This window comes from Gymnoscopelus braueri (assembly GCF_963280865.1).
Source record: "Gymnoscopelus braueri genome assembly, chromosome: 12".
Lineage (NCBI taxonomy): Eukaryota > Metazoa > Chordata > Actinopteri > Myctophiformes > Myctophidae > Gymnoscopelus > Gymnoscopelus braueri.
In genome coordinates this window covers 45,929,870-45,955,803 of record NC_137614.1, presented here as the reverse complement: position 1 = coordinate 45,955,803, position 25,934 = coordinate 45,929,870, and the positions used below count along the sequence as shown (strand labels likewise).

The following is a 25,934-nucleotide window of genomic DNA, read 5'->3' as shown; positions in this document are numbered from 1 at the left end:
AAAGATTCAGTTTGGAGCTAATGTAGATAGGCTATTTTCACTGTTTTTGTTTGGGTCCCGGGGAGACACCAACAAAAATTTATCTTTTGGGTCTCGAGCTGAATAGGTTTGGGAACCACTGTTGTTTATATGACTGTTGCAAAACTCTTTTGTTTATTTACTGGTTGGAATCGCCGGTACGCATTTGAATGGGTGTAAATGAGAACGAAGAATAGCAATCACTGACTGATACTGCTCATTAGCGAGCGACCACTGACGACCCCCCGCCCCCCCCTCCCCACCCCACCCCCTCTGTGAGACATTCAATGCTCTGGCTAATTAACACCACAAATAGCCCCCCGGGGGGATATGAGTGGGCCTCATTACACCCATATCCACAATCACTTGTGACTCCTGTGCATACACACCTGCTCGCACAATTAAGACGTGCACATATGTTCTATCTTTGACATGCGCCAGAGGTGCACACACCCTCAGATTGATTAATACTTGCCTGCATTAATAAAACGTTTTCTGTATCCACTATCCAGAAGAATACATAGTTCTAGTCTTTCTGGATCTGTTCAATTCAATTCAAAGGAGCTTTATTGGCATGAGAAAACATGCATGGTTTACATTGCCAAAGCAAGTGTCAAAACATAATAAGAACAATTTAAGAAATACATGGGGAAAGTATGTACAGTTGGAGGGGGTATTCAAGCTTTTTGAAACAAATAGCAGAAATCTTTCAATATTTTGCAGTCACTTTTGGGACAATTAGCCAATTTCCAATTTAAAATGGTATACAAAAAGCCTCAGATTTCAAATGTGTTTAAAGGGATAGTTCACCCCCAAAATGACTTTTTTTCTATTGATTAGTCAACCCATGGAGACTTGAATTCATGGATATTTGTTTGTTTTTGTCGCCAACCAGCGGTTCTGGTAGGAGATACAAAGGAGACTCTTTGTGTCTCCTACCGGAACCGCTGCCAGTCATCAAATTATTGGCTTAGGAATGCGACAAAAAAAAATCCATTAATTCATTTTTGGGGTGAACTATCCCTTTAAAGGTAGCAGCTGTTTATATGTGCAGTAGGTCTGTGTCAGAGGTCCACTAGTCGATGCAGGAAACACAATGTATGACCTGTCAGTATGTTGGCTCCATACTGAAAGGTCTTGCAAGTTGTCTAAAAGGTCTAATCCATTTAGTAGTGTGAGGGATCAAAACACAGCACTGTTGTTAACTGGAAGGCTGGAGTCTCTAATCCACTTACAGGCCAATCACTCACCCAATGGGGATCTTTGGGCATGGCTGTGTACGCACTTAATGGTGTGTGTCAGTGTCTGTCTTGGAACTGCTCCAGAGTTCAAGTATGGAAATGCCTGAGTACACACATTAAATGAGTCATTACATGTGTACTAAAGTGCAACTCTCTGTTACTGCGAAATACATCTTCATTTACTGAAGAGTTTTGTCTCTCTCGACGTGTCCCCCTATCGCGAGGCTGTGTGTCATTGTTACTGTAGTGTAATTGTTAACCACTTATATACTTAGTTGACCAGAGGCCCCCAGGGCTCTATACTAGGTCTGCTTAATTTTTTCGCTCATTACAGCTCACAATGCTTTGCAAGCTTGTAAATCTATTGCTATTTTCACCTCCAGAGTAGGGAAGCCAGGGTTCATGTGGTTAACTTGGTGCTATGGGTTATTATTTTGTCAAGTAATTTTCATGTGAATGTGATTGTAGCAGAAGATAAATCATTGTAAGAATTCAAAACATCTGAACCACACATTCCATGCTGTTGATCAATACTATCTAATCTCATTAAGGTCATTAATTTGTTGATCCTGGCTGTAAATGAGGATAGACTAATGGGCAGCTATTGTTATGCTAATACGGACCTTAGAATGCGTGGTAATTCCTTTGGCCCGGTGTTGCTTGATTTGTGTCCTGGAAGAAAGTAATCACCTTAAGTCTCAGTACATTAACACCTAACAAAAGTGATGAATAGTTGGGTGTGGTAATGTGATTTAGTTGGTTTTGGGGGTGGAAACCAGAAACCATCTCCATATTTTAACTTTTTGTGTTTTTTTGGTAAATTAATGCCCTCCTTGATCATACTACAACTCACAAAAAGTGTATATTTGAATCCAGTTTTTGGACAAAATGAAGTTTCCAACTGACAGAGACGATATGTCTTAAAGGTAGGGTAAGTGATTTGCTTTGGTTAAAATAAGTGTTAAATAGCACTATATTCTGATAGTACTCATTGCTATAGAGTGTTTGTTCAGTATTAGGAGTCTCCTTGTCTCTCCACCTCTTTATTAAACAGAAAATGCATTTTCGTTTCAGTTTCAGTTTCATTTCCAATTTTATCCAACCAGGACAGAGAACTCAATCAGGATACAGATTAAACAAGTGAAATTGGAAGTGATGACACTAAGAAATGAGCAGACAAAATTGGAACTGGAACATTATACAAATTAAGCTTAAAAATGGGTACTTTCTCCTGATTGGCTGAGATTTTGACACCTACCGAAAAATGTATTTTCTGTTTATTAAAGAGCTGGAGAGACGGGGAGACTCCTGTTACTGAAAAAACACTTTATAGCAATGATTACTATCAGAATATAGTATTTTAACCTTTTAACAAAATACTTTTTGTTTTAACCAAAAAATATCACTTACCCTACCTTTAAAGTAATACTAGGTAACGTTTTCAACAAAACTAAAGTTAAATTGTATATCTTTTGCGAGTGGCAAAAGTTTCACAACACCCACTCCGTGAATTTCACCCCCGGAAGCCTTTTATTTATATATTTTCTATTGAACGTGTACGGGGGGGACTTTCCCGGGAAAATGACGTTCCTGGCCAACGTCATGACGTCGTGGCCGACGTCCTCAGGAACTACCGCAACGGTTTCCTGTTTGGCCAGGAACTACCGCGCTATTAACAAAAAGGAACCTCACGCTGATTTTAAGATAATGTAGGATTGGAAGATCGAAAAAGAACAGAAAAAGAAAGCACAGCTCATGGTAACTAATGCTCCACTGGCTAAGAGAAACGATCCGTAGATAGTATAAAACAATTAAAAGATCGCTTTTTGAAACGCTTCCGGCTTCCGGTGAAAACGAATGGAATTCTGGGTAATCGAGGACTAGGGAAATTGTATGCAGTGACGGTAGTGACCAGCAGAGGTTGCTAAAAATCGTTATTTGTGATTCTGCATTGTACAACTTTAAACCATTAGTTTTCAGGAAATGGAAAAAATAACCTGTGTTCCAATGGAGCCAATGTAGTTATTATTTAGTCTCAAGCTCTTGTTAATACTTTTCATTAGTTAAATATTTATAAAACCCACAGACAGACTTAACAAATTTCCACCTGGACTCCCTATTTTTAGGCATGGCATTATAGGTATAGTTGTGAGCTTGTAGATTCGGCTATTTGCACTGTCAAACGACAAAGTGTGACAGTGCGTAAAGTAAAGGACAAGGTGCGGAAAAAGTACAAAATAGGACATTCATTTATGGGAGAGAAAAAAACATAAAAGGATGAAATATGGAGATATAAGGTTTCTGACTGACAACATTATACCCACATACCTCATTACAATACGGTTTCACTGCACTTCACAGCTCAACTAACAATGGCGGTATAAAATCAGGGTATATCAAATAAAACAACACAAGTACACAATTCAGGTGGAGTTAAGATAATGGTTCACAAACTGGGGGTCGGGACCTGGGGGTCGGGGGTCCCCAAATGATTTTGAGGGTGCAACATTGTTTTCTCGCTCAACAGTAAACAAACCAACATACAGTGTAAGTGTATACAGGGTATCTGCACATTTCTAAAGTGACAATTTAAGGACTTTTAAGACCTTTTAATAAAATGAATATATAAATAAGACCATTACTTCAAAAGTAACCAACAAACTACTATACTATTAAAATATAGTATAGTCAAATATTGGCCCAATTGTGAAATATTAAGAAAGAGGCACAAATTGTGAAAATAGACGATCTACAAGCACACAACGCCTCACCTAGCGAGGCGTTGTGAGCTTGTAGATCAGCTATTTTCACAATTTATCTGTGGACAAATGTAATGCCTACAATTCAATGTGCTTGTCAGGGTGGGGGGTCCCCAGTTCAAATAAGATTATTTTAGGGGGTCAGGGCCTAAAAAGTTTGTGCACCCAACCCTTGAGTTAAGATACAGTGACCTGACCAGACATCCTGGTTTGGCCGGGAGTGTCCTGGGTTCAAGCTTGGGGTCCGACAAATATCTCAAAAACATGTCCCATTTTCTTTTTTTTTTACCAGTTAAAATTATAACACTTGTTTTTTTTAGTGTTTATCATATTTTGTTCTGTTGAAAGGTGCAGTCGCTGGGTTTGTTAAGTGTTTAAATAATTGTCTCCCCATGCTGATGAAAACACCAGGAGGAAAAAAAAAGTAAAATAAATTGTGAAATGTAGCAAAAATAGCCGATCTGCAGGCTCACAGTGCGTCACTTTTCGACTTGTTGTGAGCTTGTAGATCGGCTATTTTTGATTAAGTGATTAAGGGTCCCGGTTTGGGTCACCCTAAGTTAAGGTCATTGACAAGTAATAACACCAGTTCAACAGCATGTTCCAAGTGCTGCAGTAGGGGGGAAGTATCTAAACGGCTCCCCCCTTGTGTCTTATTTCCTCTTCCTGTCAGAGATCCCCGGCTTCCTGTCGGAGGAGGAGTGTCGTGTGGTGGTGCAGTTGGCTCAGCTGAAGGGTCTGACGGAGAGCCAGACCACAGCGCCCCCCAGTGGGACGCCAGAGGAGGAGCCCAGCCAGCCTGGCCTGTCCCTCAGCACGGAGGAGATCTTCAGCCTGCTGGACCTCGACCAGGACGGACTGCTGCAGAGGCAGGAGGTGACTTTGCACTTTTGCGTAGTCTTCGCTTGGCCAGACAACTTTTCCACAATCTCCGAATGCCACATAGAGTATGGAACTACGTATCCCGAAAGCGGAGAACGAAGAATATAAAAAAAAAATATCTTTGCATTTTATTTTAGAATGTCCATTTCTTTTTTTTAAAAACCCATTAAGACCTGGAACGCATCTGTGTCACTTTAGATTTCTTTGGCTATTAAAAAATAGCAGATCTACAAGCTCATAGCGCGGCACCGAGTGCCGCGCTAGGAGCTTGTAGATCTGCTATTTTTGAAAAATCTTTTTTTTTTTTTTTTTTTTTTTACTGTTAGGATTTAGAAAACCTTTTTAAGAATCGCCTCAGGTCTTAATGGGTTAAAGATATTTTTTGGGGCTTTTATGCCTTATTTGACAGGACAGTAGGCTGACAGGAAATGGGGAGAGAGATGGGAGGGGGGGGGGTGTGTGACACACAGCAAAGGTCGTCGCCCCAGAATGTCCATTTCTGATAAGCAGCAAGCTATATTATTATTATTTTTATTTATATTGGGACAAATTCGCGCGACTGTAAAGACGAAACGGAAGCAGGGAGGAGGCGTCACATCCGCTTTGTCCTCTGATCATTTTCAGAGCTTCCGTTGTGCTCTTCAAAGCAGTGGTTCTCAAACTTTTTCATGTCAAGGACCCCCAAAATGATATGAATTTGGCCGCGGACCCCCATCTCAAATATTTTGTTCCAGGGACCCCCAGAGGCAAATATTTGAGTTAAAAATGTTGTCTTAAAAATATATATATATCCCAAGGTTTGCACAAATGCACTCGGTGCCGCGCTATGAGCTTGTATATCTGCTATTTTTGAATAGCCAATGTATAAAAGGTTAAAATTATTGTGACGCTATATTAACACATTTTGCTGAAGACCCCCTGGAACCCCCCCAAGTACCCCTGGGGGTCCCCGGACCCCACTTTGAGAACCAATGCTCCAGACTGTATGACGGAAGCATTTGAAAATTGTGTGAGGCAGCAGTCTGGTGAGAGGAGGTGTAAAGGTGGCTCCAGACCAGACCGACTTTGGGCCGACTTGGCGTCGGGAAGCGTCGTATATAGTCGTCCAGTCGGTTAGGGGTCCGTCGGGACTTTTTCGGCCGACCCAGAGCCGACCGAACATGTTCAGTCCTTTGGCCGACCGGGGCCCGACTGGAGTAGCTATGTTGCAGAGACGAAGTGACAACAAAGGGCTGTCAGTGTTGCCAGATTATGTGAGAGAAACAAGCGACCATGTCTATGAAAACCTACATTCACTGTTTCTCGTTGTCGCTCCCAGAGAGAGAGATTGATTGATTTGACCTACTTTTGCGCTGTGGTGATGTAATTTATTGGGAGCAGGTGTGTAAGATTCCAATAGTATAAACATTTTAATTGGCTTTCATATACTCTTAATATATTTTTTTCAAATTAGATTTGGGGTTATAGATCGAAATGTGCTCAGTTTTGGCTATTTTCTGGGTGCTAATTTCAATAAATTAATTAATGTATTTAATTTTGATTATTCGAATAACCGTTTTCAAAAATGTTGTGTACACGTCAGCAGTGGTGGAAAAAGTACTCAAATGTTTTACTTGAGTAAAAGTATCAATGCAATCAGGGCAGGAATTTCACGGTGGCCATGGCCGTCTTTGCCCCTCTCATTGGCCGTGTGCCCCTCGAATAATGACATGCCTTCACGGCCACTGTGGCCGTGGTGCCCCAGCTGCGCCCAGCAACTGATTTCACAGTTTTTCCTCTGTGCTTTGGTGCGCAACACAACCCTCGTTTAAGTGAATTGCTTTCACCTGCTGCTGCTGTGTGGAGTGTGCGCAACAGGGCATATCTCCGCCAAGCCAGGCTGACTTACCCAGGCCCATGAAATTCATATGCAGGCATAGTAGCCAATTAGAATGAAATCTGCAAAAACGGACTCATATACTGATACAGAACCATATATTGGCTATATATTATGGCTGTCGGGTGGAAATCTTGTATGTTCCTTTTTTATTATTATTTAAAAACAATTTAAAATCGTGAAAATAGCCAATCTACAAGCTGTAATTATTAATAATTAAGAAATACTATATTTTAAAGAGTGAAAAATCAACTAAAGTCATTATTAGTGCAAGTTCAATCACATTTCATTTGAATGAAAATAACTTGTGGGTAAAATACATTCTGTGAATCTATTTACTTGAGTAAAAGAATTCAACATTTACTTGAGTAAAAGTACTAAAGTATTGGTATAAAAATGTACTTAAAGTACCAAAAGTAAAAGTACTAAAATGTTTGAAAATAGCAGATCTACAAGCTCAGAACGTGTGCATCGCAACACGTTGTGAGCTTGTAGATCTGCTATTTTCAAATAGCTTATAGGTATAAAATAGGGCTAAAGTGGTTAATGTATGTTTCATAATGATTTATATCTGCAAAGTAACTAGTAACTAAACATTTCAAATAATTGTTGTGGAGTAAAAGTATAGACAATTGGAAATACTCCAGTAAAGTAAAAGTACCTCAAAATTGTACTTAAGTACAGTACTTGAGTAAATGTACTAGTTACTTTACACCACTGCACGTCAGTGAAGAAAAAACGCTGGGAACATCCCTATGTACAAGTGACTTTGCAGGGAAACAAGCCCAAAGTCGCTTATAATAAGCAGACCTGGCAACGCTGGCAGGCTAATAGTCAAAAACAGCAGAGGGCGCTGTTTTTCCTTTTTATTTCCCAGATTGGCCTGAAAGTTATAAATGAATTAGCACATGAATGGCCAGTCGGCTGACGGACTTAAATGCCAACTTTTGCCAACCGAATACCAGTCTGTTGCAGTCTGAAGTAGTCTGAAGTAGTCTGTTTGGTGGAGATTCACCTTTAAGAAGACTAAAGGAACACTCACACATAGAGATGGTCCGATCAGGTTTTTTGAAACCGATCACCGATCCGATCATTTTCAAATCTGATCATCCAATACCGATCCGATCATGTGGCGCAATATTATTTTTTATATTTTTTAACTTTTTGTATTTTATTTAAAGGCATACTAGGTAACGTTTTCAACAAAACTAAAGTTAAATTGTATATCTTTTGTGAGTGGCAAAAGTTTCACAACACCCACTCCATGAATTTCACCCCCGGAAGCCTTTTATTTATATATTTTCTATTGAATGTGGACTGGGGGGACTTTCCCGGGAAAATGACGTTCCTGGCCAACGTCATGACGTCGTGGCCGACGTCCTGGCCGACGTCATGTTTCCTGTTTGGCCAGGAACTATCGCGCTAATAACAAAAAGGAACCTCACGCTGATTTTAAGAGAATGTAGGATTGGAAGATCGAAAAAGAAAGCACAGCTCATGGTAACTAATGCTCCACTGGCTAAGAGAAACGATCCGTAGATAGTATAAAACAATTAAAAGATCGCTTTTTGAAACGCTTCCGGCTTCCGGTGAAAACGAATGGAATTCTGGGTAATCGAGGACTACGGAAATTGTATGCAGTGACGGTAGTGACCAGCAGAGGTTGCTAAAAATCGTTATTTGTGATTCTGCATTGTACAACTTTAACTTTTTTATTTATTAATTCATTCACTCATGCATGTATTGGCTGGTCGTCCAGGCCCAGAGATGGACAGAGTACTCGACCCCAGTACTTGAGTAAGTGTACAGAGTACTCCTGGTTACATTTACTCCACTACAACTAAAAGTAGCTCAGTCAAAATGTTACTCAAGTAAGAGTAAAAAAGTACTTGCTTTTAAATGTACTTAAGTATTCAAGAGTACATGCTTTTAAAAATACTTAAGTACAAGTAAAAGTAAAAGTACATTTCTATTTTTTTACAAGGCTTTTTTAAATCACAAGTCAAATGAGTGCAGCATTGGTTCAAAACGAGTAAACTAAATCCACAAAATATTACATTTAAATATACTGTCTTGAACAAACTAAAATATGTCTAAAACCTCAGCAATTCCAATGCAACAAAATAACTCCTGATCTAAGCCGTAACAGTGATGTTAGGTTTTCAATGTAGTTAGTGGGTGCCAGGACCCAGGAGTATGCCATACTGTCTGAATGAAAGCCATACCATTTTGGCATACTGAGTATAGCAACATTGTATGCCTTTAATTGTTTTCAAGGCAAAAAAAACAAACCATGTCACTCTGCCTTTCATGAATATTCAAGGCAAAAAAGTACCATATGTCATTGCTATGTGCTAGCTGCTAACACCAAACTCTGCTGGAATTGATAGTCTTAAACTCTCTAAAGAGATCTGAAATGTTGTGCTTAACTCGACAATAAGTGTTGTCCCTATCTACTTCAATGGACTACTTTATTTGGGCTGTTTGCTGGATTATTGTTTTTAACGAGGCACAACGAGCGGGCGCGCGCGCACACACACACACACACACACACACACACGCACACACAGAGGCTGCAGGCAGCACTGACACACACACACACACACACACACACAGAGTGAATGTTTTTTTCTGTGCGCAACAGATTTCAGCGTTGATGTTTTTTTCATAGCGTGTGTCACATCGGTCTCACACACTGTAAAGAAGTTCCACACCGGACATTTTCAAACCTGCGTGCGTGCAACAGAGCAGTGCAGCGAGATCATAACAAACACTTCTTCCTTCTTTTAACGCGGCTGTTATTCAGCCAGCGTTTCACCGCCACCTTCGGATCCGGAGTGATATCAAACTCTTGACATATATAAGTCATGATCGGATCGGTTAATTGACCTATTTATCGGAATGACCGATCAAATAATTTTCATTGATATCGGGCCTATCCGATCCATGGCCGATTGATCGGACCATCTCTACTCACACACCAACATAACAGAGTGAATGTCCACAGAGGTTTGGCAGATGCTAAATTATTATTCTTTAATGATCCATAGTGAAACAATAATAAAAAGTTTTACCAAAAAGGGTTTAAAGTGGGAACAGATACATGTTATGATTACAAAAACATCCTCAGTCTACCATGAAAAGTAAAAACACAAGCCTGTGTCCTATTAGCAGGGACAAGATAGTCAATCAGAGGATCATTCATGTTACAGGGCTCAGAACACACACAGAGATCAATGCAACAAATGTTAACTAATATACATTATACAACAGGTAGTTCCGACCAAGCAATCTGATTGGCTGAAATAGCTATCTAGCCGTGCTTCAAACCAGCATCATAGCACGGGCCTAATCACATTAATAAATCACTCCGCACTGCAGTCCGCACCTGATTAGACCATATATGGCACAGCTGTGCTGTGAAGTCACGCTGTCCCACGGTAGGAAAACAAACAGACAGTAGCCTGACCCACCACCGCCACCGGAGAACAAACAGCTATGCAAAATGGACTATGTTGTTAATTTTGACTTATTTGGTGGACTTACGGTTGATCAATGGTTAGAAGGTTATAAATATCCTCCTGTGTTAAAGTAAAATTACTCCCATTTCGTTAACAGTCCAGTGTATGTTATACTTTATCGTACGAAGGTATCGCACGGCGAAAATAGCCGATCTACAAGTTCACAACGCGTCGCCATCGCGACGCGTTGTCAGCTTGTAGATCAGTTATTTTGTCCACGTGACACGGTCGTACGACGGAGCATATAGCCTACTGGAATTCATTCCACTGCGCAAGCATTGATAGCTCAGCTGTGTTGATGAGACGGTGCCTCAAACTCAAAGCGCTGCTACGGGGACTATTTAATGTCTCTCAGTCAAAAACTCTTCTCTTTACAGGGAAACGGATAATAGCGAAACATTTTTATTATTAATTGCCCCACAATATGAATACATTTGGATGTGTTTTGTTGGTAACTGTTGTATAATCGCAATATTACACTCGAGGGTGTGCTTTACCTTACATTATTGGCACTTCAGTGATGCTCGCGGAACTCGGCTTCGCCTCGTTCCTGACCGCATCACTGGCGTGCCAATAATGACGGTAAAGCACACAGTCTCGTGTAATATTGCTTAAATCTAATGTTAAAGAATATCACCATGGTTGGTTACTAGAAAACAGCACAATACAACACACTAAATAATCTAATAATTACCTAATTCAGTTCCTCAGTAAAACCTTTTGAGATGTACCCAACATGGTGATTCTATATTTTATGAGTAAACTGTAGAAATACAACAGTAAAATAATCATATGATCTAATATCTTATACTAAAGTACCCTGACTCCCCAACATCATTACAATTACAGGTCCATTTGGTTCCATTATGTACACTTTTCAAAGTTAAATTCATACTGGGATTTTGTAGATGATAATGATATCATGTTGTGGATCATAGGGTCCATTTGGTAACATTTTACACTCTTCAGAGTTAAATTAACACTTGTATTTTACTGTGTAGATGATGATGATGTCATCACAGATCAGAAACACTCTGATTCTAACATTGACAGGAATTACTTTAGGACCACAATGGAAACAAGTCCTCAGGACTTTTCTGTGTGATCCTTTTAGCCTGAATGTTCTACTGTACCTCTGTGCTGTTAAATTGTTTTGATTAATAAAGAATCAATCAATCAATCAATATATCAATATAATCCTCATCATCATGTCTAACTACATTGTTCCAGTGTTACACTGACCTTCCCTGGTAACATCTTCAGAGAACCACCAATCTGACCAGTGTACATGTATGGAAAGAGTGTGTCAGTGAAAGTGTGTGTGAAGGTGTGTAGGTGTGTGTTAGTATCAGGATCAGAGAAGGACAGTTTTCCTTCATTCCAGTCCAGCTGGACTCTGATCCTCTGAGGTTTCTGCTTCACTGAGAGATCAGTGAGTGACGCTAGTGAAGAGAATGCTGTGTATTTACCTTCATCTAACATTATTCTCAAGAATTGACCCCCTTTGTCTCCCTTCCTCGGATAAAACTCTCGTAACACACCTACTACCCAATGTGTATTGTCTCTAACCTCAACATCCCAGCTGTGAGTCCCTGAGTTAAAGCCCTCAGAACCCAGGATATAACCATAGTAGTCAAACCTCTCTGGGTTGTCAGGAAGCTGCTGTTCCTCTCCACGTCTCACACTGGTCAGATCATCAGACAGGATGTATATTGAATGGGCAGTGTTGGGGTCCAGAATGACAGGAGTGTAGGAGACAATGTCCTTCATCTTGTCCCAGACTCTGAAGGTCAGGTTGCTCAGGTGTTTGGTCACGTCTATCAGTGCTTCTGAGACCGGCTGTGGGTCCTGCAGTGTGAACTGGACTCTTTGCATTGTGGTCTTGTAGTTCTGCAGGAATGAGACGTGTTCAGCTCTCAGCTCCTCCTCTATGGCTCTGATTTTGTTTGAAAGGGTTGATATGTCTCTGTTTAGACCCTCAGTCTTCTCCTTCATCATCTGACTCTTCTGTTGCTCTTCCTCCCTCAGTACAGCAATCCTAGCATCCTCTTCCTCTTGTAGAAACTGACGTATCTTCTTAAACTGTGTCTTAATCTGCATCTCTGTGTTCTGAGTCTGGAAATGAATGTGTTCTGGTTCTTGTTAAAGTCCATTCAGCTGACAGGGTCAAGTGGTCTGGGTCAGTATTCTCTCCTATAGCTGTAGAAAGACAGTTTGTCCTCCCTCACTTGAAGTTGTGTTTGATCTGAAGGTAAATCATATTGTCCGTCTCTTTGCGTGTGGAGTGGCAGAATAACAACCTCTCTGTTTCCTGGTTTCTCTCAGATGAGTCTGGTAGGTGGAGCTATGACACACTCTCTCTCTCACTCACTCACTCACTCACTCACTCACTCACTCACTCACTCACTCACTCACTCACACACACACACACACACACACTCCGGTTGTTTGTGCCTCTAAAAATCTTTATTTGACATGAAAATTCAACTGAAAATACAACTGAAGCGCAGAGCGCACTGCACACACTGACAGTGACAACCATATGCAGGCTGTAAAATATCAGTTTTATAGGAAAACCAAAATATTTCTAGAGGCTACTCATCCAAACTGTAGCGTGCTGTGGGCACACACGTACGCACACAAAAATGTTCAGCAAGTGTCGTCAGTTGGTACTGTAGGCCATTGGTTCTCAAAGTGGGGTCTGGGGACCCCGAAGTGTCCTTGGGGGGGTTCCAGGGGGCTCCAGCAAAAATAGTTTAGCCCCTATAAGTGGGGTTGGGACACCTCATTAGTACACCCTTCGCTGTACTGTGATTGGCTCATAATTAGTACACCCCTAGCATTAGTACACCCCTAGCTGTACTGTGATTGGCTGACTCTATTGGCTGACTCTATTCAGCACTGTGATTGGCTAGCGAGAATGATGATGAAATTAATAGCCTATAAATAGGACTATGCACTTTTAAAAAAAGACTTTTTTTTTAAGTGAGCTTCCATCACTGTGATGACCACACCGCCCACTTCACACTGGGTGTGATTTTTATTTTTTTACCTGTTAACAATCCTGGATCATTTGAAAAAAAATGCCTTTACACAGCATACCCAAAGTAAACTCATTCTTGTTCTTGAACCATTTGGAATAAATGCATATAGGCATGGTTTCATTTTGAAGGAAACACTTTGAAGTTTTTCACCAGCAAAAAGAATCAACTCTATGTGCAACTGACATTGAGTTATACAAGTTTGAACTTACTTGAACTAACTTCGGCGTTGATTGTAGCGTCAGTTTTGATGCTATCTTGGAATAGTTTGCATCATTTTAATCACAAGACCTGTACCGTTAAAATGGTTTATTGCTTGCCTCGGTAGGTGACACACACACTTATGTACACGTGTTTGTTTACTGGAAAATACAAAAACGTCCGAGGAACTTAATATTTGTGATGAAAGAAAAATAAATCTATGTAACGAAAACATTAGAATAAGTGACCAAAACATATCTGCATAGTAGGCTACTACTGTATCTATAGAACAAACACACACACACACACACACACCATATTAGAAACAGGTTTGGTTTTAACCCATTCAATCCAGGAAAGTATCTGTGTCACTTTAGATTTCTTTGGCTATTAAAAAATAGCTGATATACAAGTTCACAGCGCGGCACCGAGTGCCGTGCTATGAGCCTGTAGATCTGCTATTTTTGTATTAAATCATGAACATTTGTGCAAATCTTTGAATGTATATTCTGCAAATGTCTTCTAAATCCTAACAATTAAAAACAAATTATGTTGCTGTATCAGTGATGCTCCAACTTCTCCATGTCAAGGACCTCCAAAATGATACTGTATGTATTTGGCCGCGAACCCCCATCTCAAAATATGTTGTTCCAGGGACCCCCAGAAGCACAGGTTGGAGTTAAAAATGTTCGCTTTAAAACATATGTATTCAAAGATTTGCACACATTTTCAAGATTTTTTAAAAATAGCAGATCTACAAGCTCATAGCGTGGCACTCGGTGCCGCGCTATGAGCTTGTATATCTGCTATTTTTGAATAGGCAAAAAAATCAAAAAATGACACACAGATGCGTTCCCAGTTTTAATGGGTTAACACAGTAGCTGCTGTTTCTTCCGAAAATGCATCAGATCTCATTCCCACCAATCTGGGAACCCATCGCCAAATAAAAAAGGAAAAACAGCGCCCTGTGCTGTTTTTTACTGCCTTTTGCGCCCCCGCGAGCTATGTTAGTGCACTGACTGGCAGTTGGGGCAAACGCAGTCCCCACAACATCATTTACGATTCTGTGCCTATCGGTACATAACTCGGACGACGCTTAGTCGACTAGCAGACCATCGGCCGGTCGTCGCAGGCACTCGCGTCTGGAGGCGCTCGGGCGCGACTCCTCGGCCTCAAGGTCTGCTGAGTCGGCGCGCCTCCGTCATGGTCCAAAACTATACTTTATCTGCGAAAAAAAGTAGTCCGCGGTTGTTTGAAAAAGTATTGTCCCAAGCAGGAGTCGAACCCAGACTCCCAGTGGTAATGGTTTTAGAGTCTAGTGATTAGCAAGGTGCGCCACCGAGGCCGGTGCTGAGATCAGGTATTCGGGCTGTATTAGAATGTGACGTCCTAACTCTTCTAATGAAGCCTCGCACCTTCGGGGCGAGGCTTCCCAACTACATGCAAAAAGGCTGTTCGCGTTTTGGTCTGCCTTCAGCCTTTCACTTCCGGTGGTGCGACTATGTTTTCATTCCCACTAACAATATTTCTACACAGAACACTAACACCACTTCTCCCAGAGAACATGGATCGTTTTGGTTATAAGCCCACTTGTTTCTATGATGAAAGAGCAAGTTAAAATATGAATATCTTTCCGTGGTTTTGTCTGCTCCGAGGACGCTATTGTTAAATGAGTTTCGGTTTGTTTCTAGTGGGGAAGGATCGGCAGACAGGTAAATCCCGCCCACTACATTTGATTGGGTAAAGCGCGGCCACTTGTAGGCCAGTGCGTACGCGATATGACGAACCCCCCCGACAGATTCAAGCGGAGAGCAGAATCTGTTCTTGAGAGATTACATTCCCACTACTACTTGAACAGCTCTGCAATCAGTCTCACATTAGCTGAGTGAAACACAGCACATTGACAACACTTTTTTGAATGAAAATGCCCCCAGATTAGCATCAATTTGCCAACAACTACCAACAATAGAAAAGGATCGATAGTGGGATTGACAAGGAATTGGACAGATAACCAGGATCGATTAAGGGATCAAAATTGCTACAAATGAACGATCCCCATTCCTTATCATATTGCAGAATTATTTTATCTCAGAAGAATGTCAGAAGATAATGAATGTGGCACACTGATTGGTGAATAGTCACTAGTAGGTAAATAGTCACAGAGACGACCATGTGGTTACAATGTCTGTGGTTTGATTCCAGTCAGAGCAGTGGTGGAAAAAGTACTCACATTTGTTACTTAAGTAAAAGTATCAATACTGCATTGTAGAAATACTCTGCTACAAGTAAAAGTCTGGAATTGAAAATTTACTTGAGTAAAAGTACAAAAGTATGTACTTAAAGTACCAAAAGTAAAAGTACAAAAATGTTTGAAAATAGCCGATCTACAAGCTCACAACGCGTCACGATGCGACGCGTTGTGAGCTTGTAGATCGGCTATTTTCAAACAGCCTAGGTATAAATAATATAAAATATTGCTAAAGTGGTTACTGTATGTTTTATAATGTAATAATTTATATCTGCAAAGTAACTAGTAACTAAAGTTTTCAAATAATTGTAGTGGAGTAAAAGTACAATATTTGCCTCTGAGATGTAGTGGAGTAGAAGTAAAATTATAGACAATTGGAAATACTCCAGTAAAGTAAAAGTACCTCAAAATTTTACTTAAGTACAGTACTTGAGTAAATGTACTTAGTTACTTTACACCACTGAGTCAGAGTCATGTGTTGTATGTCTTTCTACCCTCAGCTTCCTGTCACTCAACACACTAAGAAGACTAAAGGAACACTCACACACCAACATAACAGAGTGAATGTCCACAGAGGTTTGGCAGATGCAAAATCTTTATTATTTAATGATCCATAGTGAGACAAAAATAAAAGGTGTTACCAAAAACGGTTTAAAGTGGGAACAGATACATGTTTTGGGTTACAAAACAGATACATGTTTTGGTTACAAAAAACATCCTCAGTCTGCCATGAAAAGTAAAAACACAAGCCTGTGTCCTATTAGTAGGGACAAGATAGTCAATCAGAGGATCATTCATGTTACAGGGCTCAGAAAAACACACAGAGATCAATGCAACAAATGTTAACTAATATGTAATCTAATGTTAAAGAACATCTCCATGGTTGGTTACTAGAAAACAGCACAATACAACACACTAAATAATATAATAATTACCTACAAAAAAAGTAATTAATTCAATTGCTCAGTAAAACCTTTAGAGATGTACCCAATGTGGTGATTCTATGTTTTACGAGTAAACTGTGTAGAAATACAACAGTAAAATAATCATATTATTAGTCTAATATCTTATAGTAAAGAACCCTGACTCCCCAACATCATTACTATTACAGGTCCATTTGGTTCTATTTTGTGCACTCTTAAAAGTTAAATTAATACTTGGATTTTGTAGATGATAATGATATCATGTTGTGGATCATAGGGTCCATTTGGAAACATTTTACACTCTTCAGAGTTAAATTAACACTTGTATTTTACTGTGTAGATGATGATGATGTCATCACAGATCAGAGTGTTCTGATTCTAACATTGACAGGTATTACTTTAGGACCACAATGGAAACACGTCCTCAGGACTTTTTTCTGTGATCCTTTAAGCCTAAATGTTCTACTGTACCTCTGTGCTGTTAAATTGTTTTGATTAATAAAGTAATCAATCAATCAAGCAATCAATCAATATATCAATATAATCCTCATCATCATGTCTAACTACATTGTTCCAGAGTTACACTGACCTTCCCTGGTAACATCTTCAGAGAACCACCATGACCAGTGTAAATGTATGGAAAGAGTGTGTCAGTGAAAGTGTGTTTGAAGGTGTGTAGGTGTGTGTTAGTATCAGGATCAGAGAAGGACAACTTTCCTCTGTTCCAGTCCAGCTGGACTCTGATCCTCTGAGGTTTCTGCTTCACTGAGAGATTAGTGTCTGACCCTGGTGAGTAGCAAGCTCTGTATTTACCTTCATCTAACTCTATTCTCCAGAATTGACCCCCTTTGTCTCCCTTCCTCTGATAGGACTCTGCTAACACACCTACTTCCCATAATGTATTGTCTCCAACCTCAACATCCCAGCTGTGAGTCCCTGAGTTAAAGCCCTCAGAACCTAGGACATAGCCATAGTGGTCAAACCTCTCTGGGTTGTCAGGAAGCTGCTGTTTCTTTCCATCTCTCACACTGGTCAGATCATCAGAAAAGATGTATGATGGATCGGCAGTGTTGGGGTCCAGAATGACAGGAGTGTAGGAGATAATGTCCTTCATCTTGTCCCAGACTCTGAAGGTCAGGTTGCTCAGGTGTTTGGTCACGTCTATCAGTGCTCCTGAGACCGGCTGTGGGTCCTGCAGTGTGAACTGAACTCTTTGCACTCTTTGCATTGTGAACTTGTAGTTCTGCAGGAATGAGATGTGTTCAGCTCTCAGCTCCTCCTCTATGGCTCCGATTGTTTTTGAAAGAGTTGATATGTCTCTGTTTAGACCCTCAGTCTTCTCCTTCATCATCTGACTCTTCTGCTGCTCTTCCTCCCACAGTACAGCAATCCTAGCATCCTCATTCTCTTGTAGAAACTGACGCATCTTCTTAAACTGTTCCTTAATCTGCATCTCTGTGTTCTGAGTCTGGAACTGAATGTGTGCTGCTGTGTTGTCATAGTTTGTTTTAACTTTATTAAAGACCTTCAGTTTCTCCTGTAAAGGCTTCAGTGATTTCTGGACTTCCTCCTTGTGATCCAGAACAGCTTCATCGATGGGTTTGCATCTGTGGTCGGTGTGTTTTTTAGCATCTCGACAAACAACACACACTGGCTGTTGACATTCTAGACAGAACAGTTTGAGTTTCTCAGCATGCAGACTGCAGAGAACCTCAGACCCTGTTGAAGCTCTCTGATGTCTCTCCTGTATAAAGGCCTCACACACGTTCTTCAGAGCCAGGTTTCTGGGTGGATCCACTGAATGTCTCTCCTTACATACTGGACATTCTTTTATTTTCTTCTCTCTCCACCATCTCTGCAGACAGTCTTTACAGAAGCTGTGGCTACAGGACAGGATAACAGGATCTTTAAAGATGTCACAACACACAGGACAGGAATAATCCTCTTCAGGACGAGACAACTTGGAAGCCATTTGGTCTCTGAGTGAAGCTACAAACACACTGTTCAAACCAGGAAATCAGCCAGTCAGTGGTGGTAACACTCCCTCTTCTAGAATGTTCCCTGAAGGTTACTTTCACTGTGAATCCTGGTTCTTGTTAAAGTCCATTCAGCTGACAGAGTCAGCAGCAGGTACAAGTGGTCTGGGTCAGTATTCCCTCCTGTAGCTGTAGAACGACAGTTTGTCCTAACTCACTGGAAGTTGTCTTTGATCTGAAGGTAAATCATATAGTCCGTCTCTTTGCTTGTGGAGTGGCAGAATAACAACCTCTCTGTTTCCTGGTTTCTCTCAGATGAGTCTGGTAGGTGGAGCTATGACACACACACACACACACACACACACACACACACACACACACACACACACACACACACACACACACACACACACACACACACACACACACACACACACACAGGAAACGGAGGCTGCACAACTTCCAACTGAAGCGCACAGCGCACACTGACAGTGACAACCATGTGCAGGTTATGTAAAATATCACTTTTATGAGAAAACCTAAATAAATAAATCTAGAGGCTACTCATCCAAACTGTAGCGTGCTGTGGGCACACACGTACGCACACACAAATGCTCAGCAAGTGTCGTCAGTTGGTACTGTAGGCCATTGGTTCTCAAAGTGGGGTCTGGGGACCCCCAAGTGTCCTCGGAGGGGTTCCAGGAGGTCTCCAGCAAAAGCCATTTTTTTTAGTAGCATTTCTTATTTTTTTACCTGTTAAAGGGCAAGACCACTTTGGTAGAGGTTTGGGTTGTGTAGTTACCTTGCCATGATGTAACTCCAAAGGTGGGCAAGAAAAAAAAAAGAATTGCTCCATTGATTAGAAATTGATAATTCAAAATATGCTCCTCATTGACTTACATTGTACGGTAAAACTGCTCTCAAAGTCACTCTTTTAGCACAAAAACGAACGTAAACAAAGTTGATTCAGACAATATAGAACATCACCAAACCCAGTACTGTTTTTTTTTAAAATAAAAATGTCAACTTCCTGTTGATTTTGCCATTTTTAATAAGTAGAAAACCCGGACTGGATCGGCGGATCCGGATCCAGATCTTCAAATAGTAAAATCAACAGGAAGTTGACATTTTTATTAAAAAAACAAACAGTACTGGGTTTGGTGATGTTCTATATTGTCTGAATCAGCTATGTTTGGGTTAATTTATGTGCTAAAAGAGTGACTTTGAAAGCTGTTTTACCGTACAATGTAAGTCAATGAGGAGCATATTTTGAATTATCAATTTCTAATCAATGGAGCAATTATTTTTGATTTGTTGCCCACCTTTGGAGTTACATCATGGCAAGGTAACTACACAACCCAAACCTCTACTAAAGTGGTCTTACCCTTTAAGAATCCTGTTTAATATGCAAAAAATGCCTATACACAGCATACCGAAAGTAAACTGATTGTTGTTCTTGAACCATTTGGAATAAAATAAATAAATAATAATAATAATAATAATAATAATAATCAACTCTATGTGCAACTGACATTGAGTTATATATATAAGTTTGAACTTACTGAAAAAGAAGGTCTTTAATTCTCGCCTATTTTCTATAAATATATGCCTTTATAACACTGCTGTTATCATATATGAGCTGGAAAACACAATGTGGCCACAGTATGAAGCAAGACTTTAAATAATTGACATAATTATTTTAGGAAATGAATGGATTTTTTTGAGTGGAACCACAAAATGGCCGCCACTGCTATGCCCTATGAGGGTTTCTGTGGGGTTATTGATGGAAAAAAGTGGTTTGGACTTTATATATCACTTAATCCCCAAAGTAAGAACATAATTTTTGTGGAAAATATGTCATATTGGTGGAGTAGAATTCAATAAGTCGCTGCAGCTTTGTGAATGTTTGTTTGTTTGTGTATGTCGGACTTTGGCGTTGATTGTACCGTCAGTTTTGATGATATTGGAATAGTTTGTATCATTTTAATCACAAGACCTGTAGCTTTAAAATGGTATATAGCTTGCCTCGGTAGTGCAAAAACGTCCGAGGAACTTAATATTTGTGATGAAGGAAAAATATAATAATCTAAGAAACGAAAACATTAGAACAAGTGACCAAAACATATCTGCATAGTAGGCTACTACTGTATCTATAGAACAAAGGTGACAAGAAGGGGTACAGAGAGAGTGAAGTGCTACTGTAGGGGGTGAGGTGTAGTCTGAAGAGTTGGGTCTTCAGACTACACAGTGGAACATTGGGAGTGAGTCTGCAGTTCTGACTGCAATGGGGAGTTTATTACACTGTATGGGAGCCAAGAGGAAGCAAGACACACAATTTTCAATTCAATTAAATTCAAAGGGCTTTATTGGCATGAGAAAACATACGTTTACATTGCCAAAGCAGGAAGCACAATACAACAATACAGCAATACAATCAAAACAAAAAATATGTACATTTGAAAGTCAGAATCTTCAATAGATCAATTTCTATGTACCAAGATCACTGGGTGCAGGTATAGTGCCGGAATATACACAATGATTAGTCTTTAGGGTGGTTGTGTTCCGTTTGATATCCTTCTCCTATCACAGCAACTCACGAATCTTGCTGCTGTGTTTGCACATTGTTGTACTTCGCCCAGCAGATATGGGAGTTTTTTGTCATTGGTCATGTTTTCAAAATCTCTGTGTGTGGTTGTAATCTGTGGGAAGTATGTGTCTCTGATGTCTTGGTACAATGGACAGACGGTTAGGAAGTGTAGCTCGGTTTCCACTTCATTTTGTGTGCAGTGGGTGCATAGTCTGTCTTCTCTCGGGATACAGGTCTGCCTGTGACGACCTTTCTCGATCGCAAGACTGTGCTCACTGAGTCTGTACCTAGTTAAGATTTTTCTTTGTTTTGGGTCAGTCACGGTGCTCAGGTATTCTGCCAATGCGTATTCTCTGTTTAGGGCCAGTTAGCATTCTAGTTTACTCTGCTTTTGTGTTGCTTCTTTCCAGTGTGTCAGGTAGTTTTCCTTTTGCTGTTTTATAATTTGGTTTAGTCCAATGGGTTTTCTATCTCGTGGCTCTGTTTGTGTTTGTGCCCGGAGTTCCAGGGCCAGCTGGCTGAGGGGGCATCTCTCTAGAGTTTCGCTGTGTGTGAGTGCCTTGTTATGGAGTGCATCTAGGTCGCTTTCTTTTAGGTGGTTGTAGAACTTAAGTGCTCTCTTTTTTATTTTGATAATGAGTGGGTATCGTCCTAATTCTGCCCTGCATGCATTATTTGGTGTTTTTCGCTGGGTACGGAGAATGGATTTGCAGAATTCTGTGTGTAGGGTCTCGGTTTGGTGTTTATCCCATTTTTCAAGGTCATGGTTTGCTAATGGTCCCCAGATCTCACAACCATAGAGGGAAATTGGTTCTATCACAGAGTCCAGTATTTTAAGCCAGGTTTTAATTGGGATGTCTATTTTGATGTTTCTTTTGATAGCATAGAATGCCCTTCTTGCCTTGTCTCTCAGGTCCTTTACAGCTTGGTTGTAGTTCCCTGTGCTGCTGATGTTTAGGCCAAGGTAGGTATAGTTTTTTGTTTGTTCTAGTGGGATTGTATTTAGGAAAAATTGATGGTTTTGGCGGCTGGATCTTTTTTGAAATATCATGATTTTAGTCTTAGTTAGGTTCACTGTCAGGGCCCATGTCTGGGAGAATTTGTGTAGGAGATCAAGTTGCTGCTGTAGTCCTTCCTTGGTTGGAGACAGCAGCAGCAGCAGCATCTGCAAAAAGTAAGCATTTGATTTCTGTGTTTGCCAAGAGGATGCCTGGAGCTGTGGACTGTTCTAACGTTTTTGCTAATTCGTTGATATATATGTTGAAGAGTGTTGGACTCAGGCTGCATCCCTGTCTAACTCCTTGGCTTTGGGGGAAAAAGTCTGTGTGCTTTTCGCCTATTTTAACTGCGCATTTGTTGTTAGTGTACATTGATTTTATGATGTCATAGGTTTTCCCCCCAATGCCACTCTCCAACAGTTTGTACATCAGACCCTCATGCCAAATTGAATCGAATGCTTTTTTGAAGTCGACAAAGCAGGAGAATAATTTGCTTTTGTTTTTGTTTAATCGGTTGTCATTTAGGGTGTTTAGAGTGTAAATGTGGTCTGTTGTACGATATTTTGGTAGAAAGCCAATTTGTGATTTGCTCAGGACATTGCTTTCTGTGAGGAAGTTTAGAATTCTGTGGTTGAGGATCATGCAGAGGATCTTTCCGAGGTTGCTGTTTACACAGATCCCGCGGTAGTTATTTGGGTCATATTTGTCTTGTGGAGTGGCGTTATCAGCCCTTGATTCCATGTGCTGGGGAAGATCCCAGAGCTGAGCACGATATTTAGGAGTTTTAGTATGGCTATTTGGACACACGCACGCACACATGTGCACTAACACACGCACGCACGCACACACACACCATATTAGGCACTGTTTGTCAGCCCTATTTCAACTTTGGCTATTTGAAAATAACCGATCTACAAGCTCACATGCGACGTGTTGTGTGCTTGTAGATCTGCTATTTTCAAAATAGATTTTGTAATACATTCTACACACATGATGAAATTGTGAAATGGGACATGCTGCATAATGAGTACTTTTACTTTTGGTACTTTAAGTATATTTTCATGCCAATACTTTTGTACTTTTGCTCAAGTAAAATTTAATTACCGGACTTTTACTTGTAACAGAGTATTTCTTCATTGCAGTATTGATACTTTTTCTACCACTGCTGCTGCTGTTGTGTGTCCACCAGATCATCAGTCACTCACGCTCTCGAGACGGGACTTGGCTGAGCCCAGACAACCTGAGGCAGATACTCACTAGCTTGGATGCACGTCCAGCAGGTACGTAGAGGTGTGTGTGTGTGTGTGTGTGTACTTGTATTAGGGCTAAATGTCCCCCCAAGTATAAATTTGTCGTGCAGAAATAGCAAAAATAGCCAATGCGACGTGTTGTGAGCTTGTAGAGGATGGACAGGAGGAAGGGAGGGGGGAATAACAGTTACTGGTACATAGAGGGAGGAACGGGAAGGGGGTTGAATATTAAACTGAATCTGTTTTAGATATTGGTCGATAATATAAGTTGTAACTAGCAGACCACTATGTAGGCCTGTTAGTTATTTGAGATAATAGCTCATTTCTTTTGCATAATAGTCACAATCATTTCCATGTTGAAAAGTGTTTTTTCAAACATTTTCAATAGTGGGAATAGAAGATCTACAAGCTGTGACACTTTTGAGCTTGTACACCGGCTTATTAAAGTAATTAAATTATGTTAGGTATTTGTCATATCTGCACAGTGCACCTTTTGTTTAAGAAGTCTAAAAGCCAAACAGAAATGAACATTTTGTTCCAATGTTCAACGGCAGAAACGCAAATTAAATCGTTAATCGCAATTATAGGAGCGGCAATTAATCGTCAAGTAAAATGTCATAATGGTGACAGCCCTACCACTATGTTAATAAGTGATTTAATTCCACTTGTAGCATATCCGCACCTCTCTTGGTTTGTATTCCAGCTGCTCTCTGATTGAGAGAAACGTTTTCCCGCCGTTATCAAACGGTCGCTCGGTCCCTGTGCGTTCGTATCATAATGTCTCCTCTCCTGACAGGTATGCTGACCTTGGAGGAGTTTCGACACATATACGACGTATCCCAGCATGCCGGGCAGCAACGCGGCGGGACGCAACTGGGTCAGGTCAAACGAAAAAGCAAACACACGTTGTTGTACCAAGGCCCCGGATCTCACCACGTGCTACACACTCTCAGGAACCGGTAACTAGCATCACACACACACGTCACCTTAAATGGACACTTTAATGTTGTTGTTTTAACCCCATCCTGGACACGTGAAAATCTGACATTGAACTTTCCTGTGTGTTCGATGTCATGTCATGTCATAGGACCACAATGGAAACAAGTCCCCAGGACTTTTTTAGTTTTTTGTGTTATCCTTTTAGCCTTAACACATTGACTGCCAATCACGTAGATCTACGCGAACCGCTTTCAAGCCGCCACGTGCCAATCGCGTAGATCTACGTGAAGTGAAAAAAAAACGAAAAAAAAAAAGTTTTTTTTTTCCAATTTCACCCAAAGACCAAGGAGATATGATTAGTTGAAGATCTAGACTCCTATCCACCTCCTTGTTAACTTAAAACTTAAAAATGCTGTATTTCGGCTCCTGAGTACTTTTTTTTTTCCAATGAAAAACTCTGGCACTGGCTAAAAAAATATGCAATAATTCTGGCAGTCAATGTGTTAATGTCTGACGGTACCACATGCTGTTTTAATTTCTGACTGATAAAGTATTCAATCAATCAATCCATGCACTCGTTTTTGGCTTTAAAACAACCTTTCCCTGACTTCTGAAAACCTTTTAAAGATTTTAGGGAAGTCTTTCTTTCTTTTTCCTTTATGTATTCAGGGACGCCCACTGAGAGCAAGCTCTCTTTTTCAGGGACGCCCTGATAACAGCATATAACACATATAAAATACATACATAATGAAAAACAATAACAAACATTTGAATCATATTACAATCATCACAGAAGCAAACAAACAGTGTTACATGAAACAGGTGCAGTTACTATGAAATGTGTCCACGAGAAGTACCCTAAATGTCTCTATTGAGACAAATCGCTCCAGTTTCAGAGAGTCCTGAAGTTTGTTCCATTTGTGTTGAGCATAATACATGAAGGCAGTCAAGGCAGTCTTTCCTTGTTCACTGCTCTTACATGGACTGGTATATCTAATGTGTTTTTGTGAACGTGTTGGATGTCCAGTAACCTTTCTAAGAGCGAAGATAGGTATAGAGGAAGCTTGCCACACAAGGCCTTATAAATAAAAAGAATACAATGTTGCTCTCTACGTACTGCGAGAGATGACCAACCCACTTTATCATATAAAATACAGTGATGGGTGTGATAGTCATCACCAGTGATAAAACGTAGGGCACTGTGGTAGACTGCTTCAAGAGGCTTAAGTGTAGAGATTGAAGCATGCATGTACAGCACATCACCATAGTCAAACACAGACATTATGACAGATTGAATAACAGTTTTTCTGCTAGAAAAAGAAAAACAGGACCTGTTTCTGTAGAGGAAACCAAGTGGAGTGAAATAGTTGCAATTATTACCCCTGAGCAGATTTATTTTTTAACTGTTGCCATAAGATTTGATTAAGTCCAGTTCAGATGTGGAAATAAGTATTGCTTTCTATTCAATAACAGT

The 25,934-nt window shown here is 40.3% G+C and overlaps 3 protein-coding genes across 3 annotated transcripts in view; 1 reads left to right on the top strand and 2 right to left on the bottom strand.

Annotated features, from left to right (window-relative positions):
• LOC308097645 (transmembrane prolyl 4-hydroxylase-like) overlaps window positions 1-25,934 on the top strand; it is a 50,245-nt gene that overhangs the window by 14,819 nt on the left and 9,492 nt on the right. The window contains exons 4-6 of the mRNA XM_080445570.1: window positions 4,692-4,894; window positions 23,461-23,551; window positions 24,318-24,480. Of these exons, the coding sequence (XP_080301696.1) occupies window positions 4,692-4,894; window positions 23,461-23,551; window positions 24,318-24,480 (457 nt within the window). The remainder of the gene's footprint in view (window positions 1-4,691; window positions 4,895-23,460; window positions 23,552-24,317; window positions 24,481-25,934) is intronic.
• Window positions 10,954-12,397, bottom strand: LOC308097392 (E3 ubiquitin-protein ligase TRIM35-like; the record flags this gene model as incomplete). The annotated part of the gene is made up of 1 exon (XM_080445148.1): window positions 10,954-12,397. One exon carries the CDS (start codon window positions 12,395-12,397, stop codon window positions 11,510-11,512), a length of 888 nt encoding a protein of 295 aa, XP_080301274.1. The 3' UTR covers window positions 10,954-11,509.
• On the bottom strand, window positions 16,379-18,890 carry LOC308097649 (E3 ubiquitin-protein ligase TRIM39-like). Its single transcript, XM_080445573.1, has one exon. The coding sequence runs from the start codon at window positions 18,680-18,682 to the stop codon at window positions 17,270-17,272; it is 1,413 nt and encodes a 470-aa protein (XP_080301699.1). The 5' UTR covers window positions 18,683-18,890; the 3' UTR covers window positions 16,379-17,269.

Excerpts from the sequence above, each read along its gene's own strand:
- LOC308097649 (XM_080445573.1), bottom strand. The coding sequence starts at position 18,682 with ATGGCTTCCAAGTTGTCTCGTCCTGAAGAGGATTATTCCTGTCCTGTG.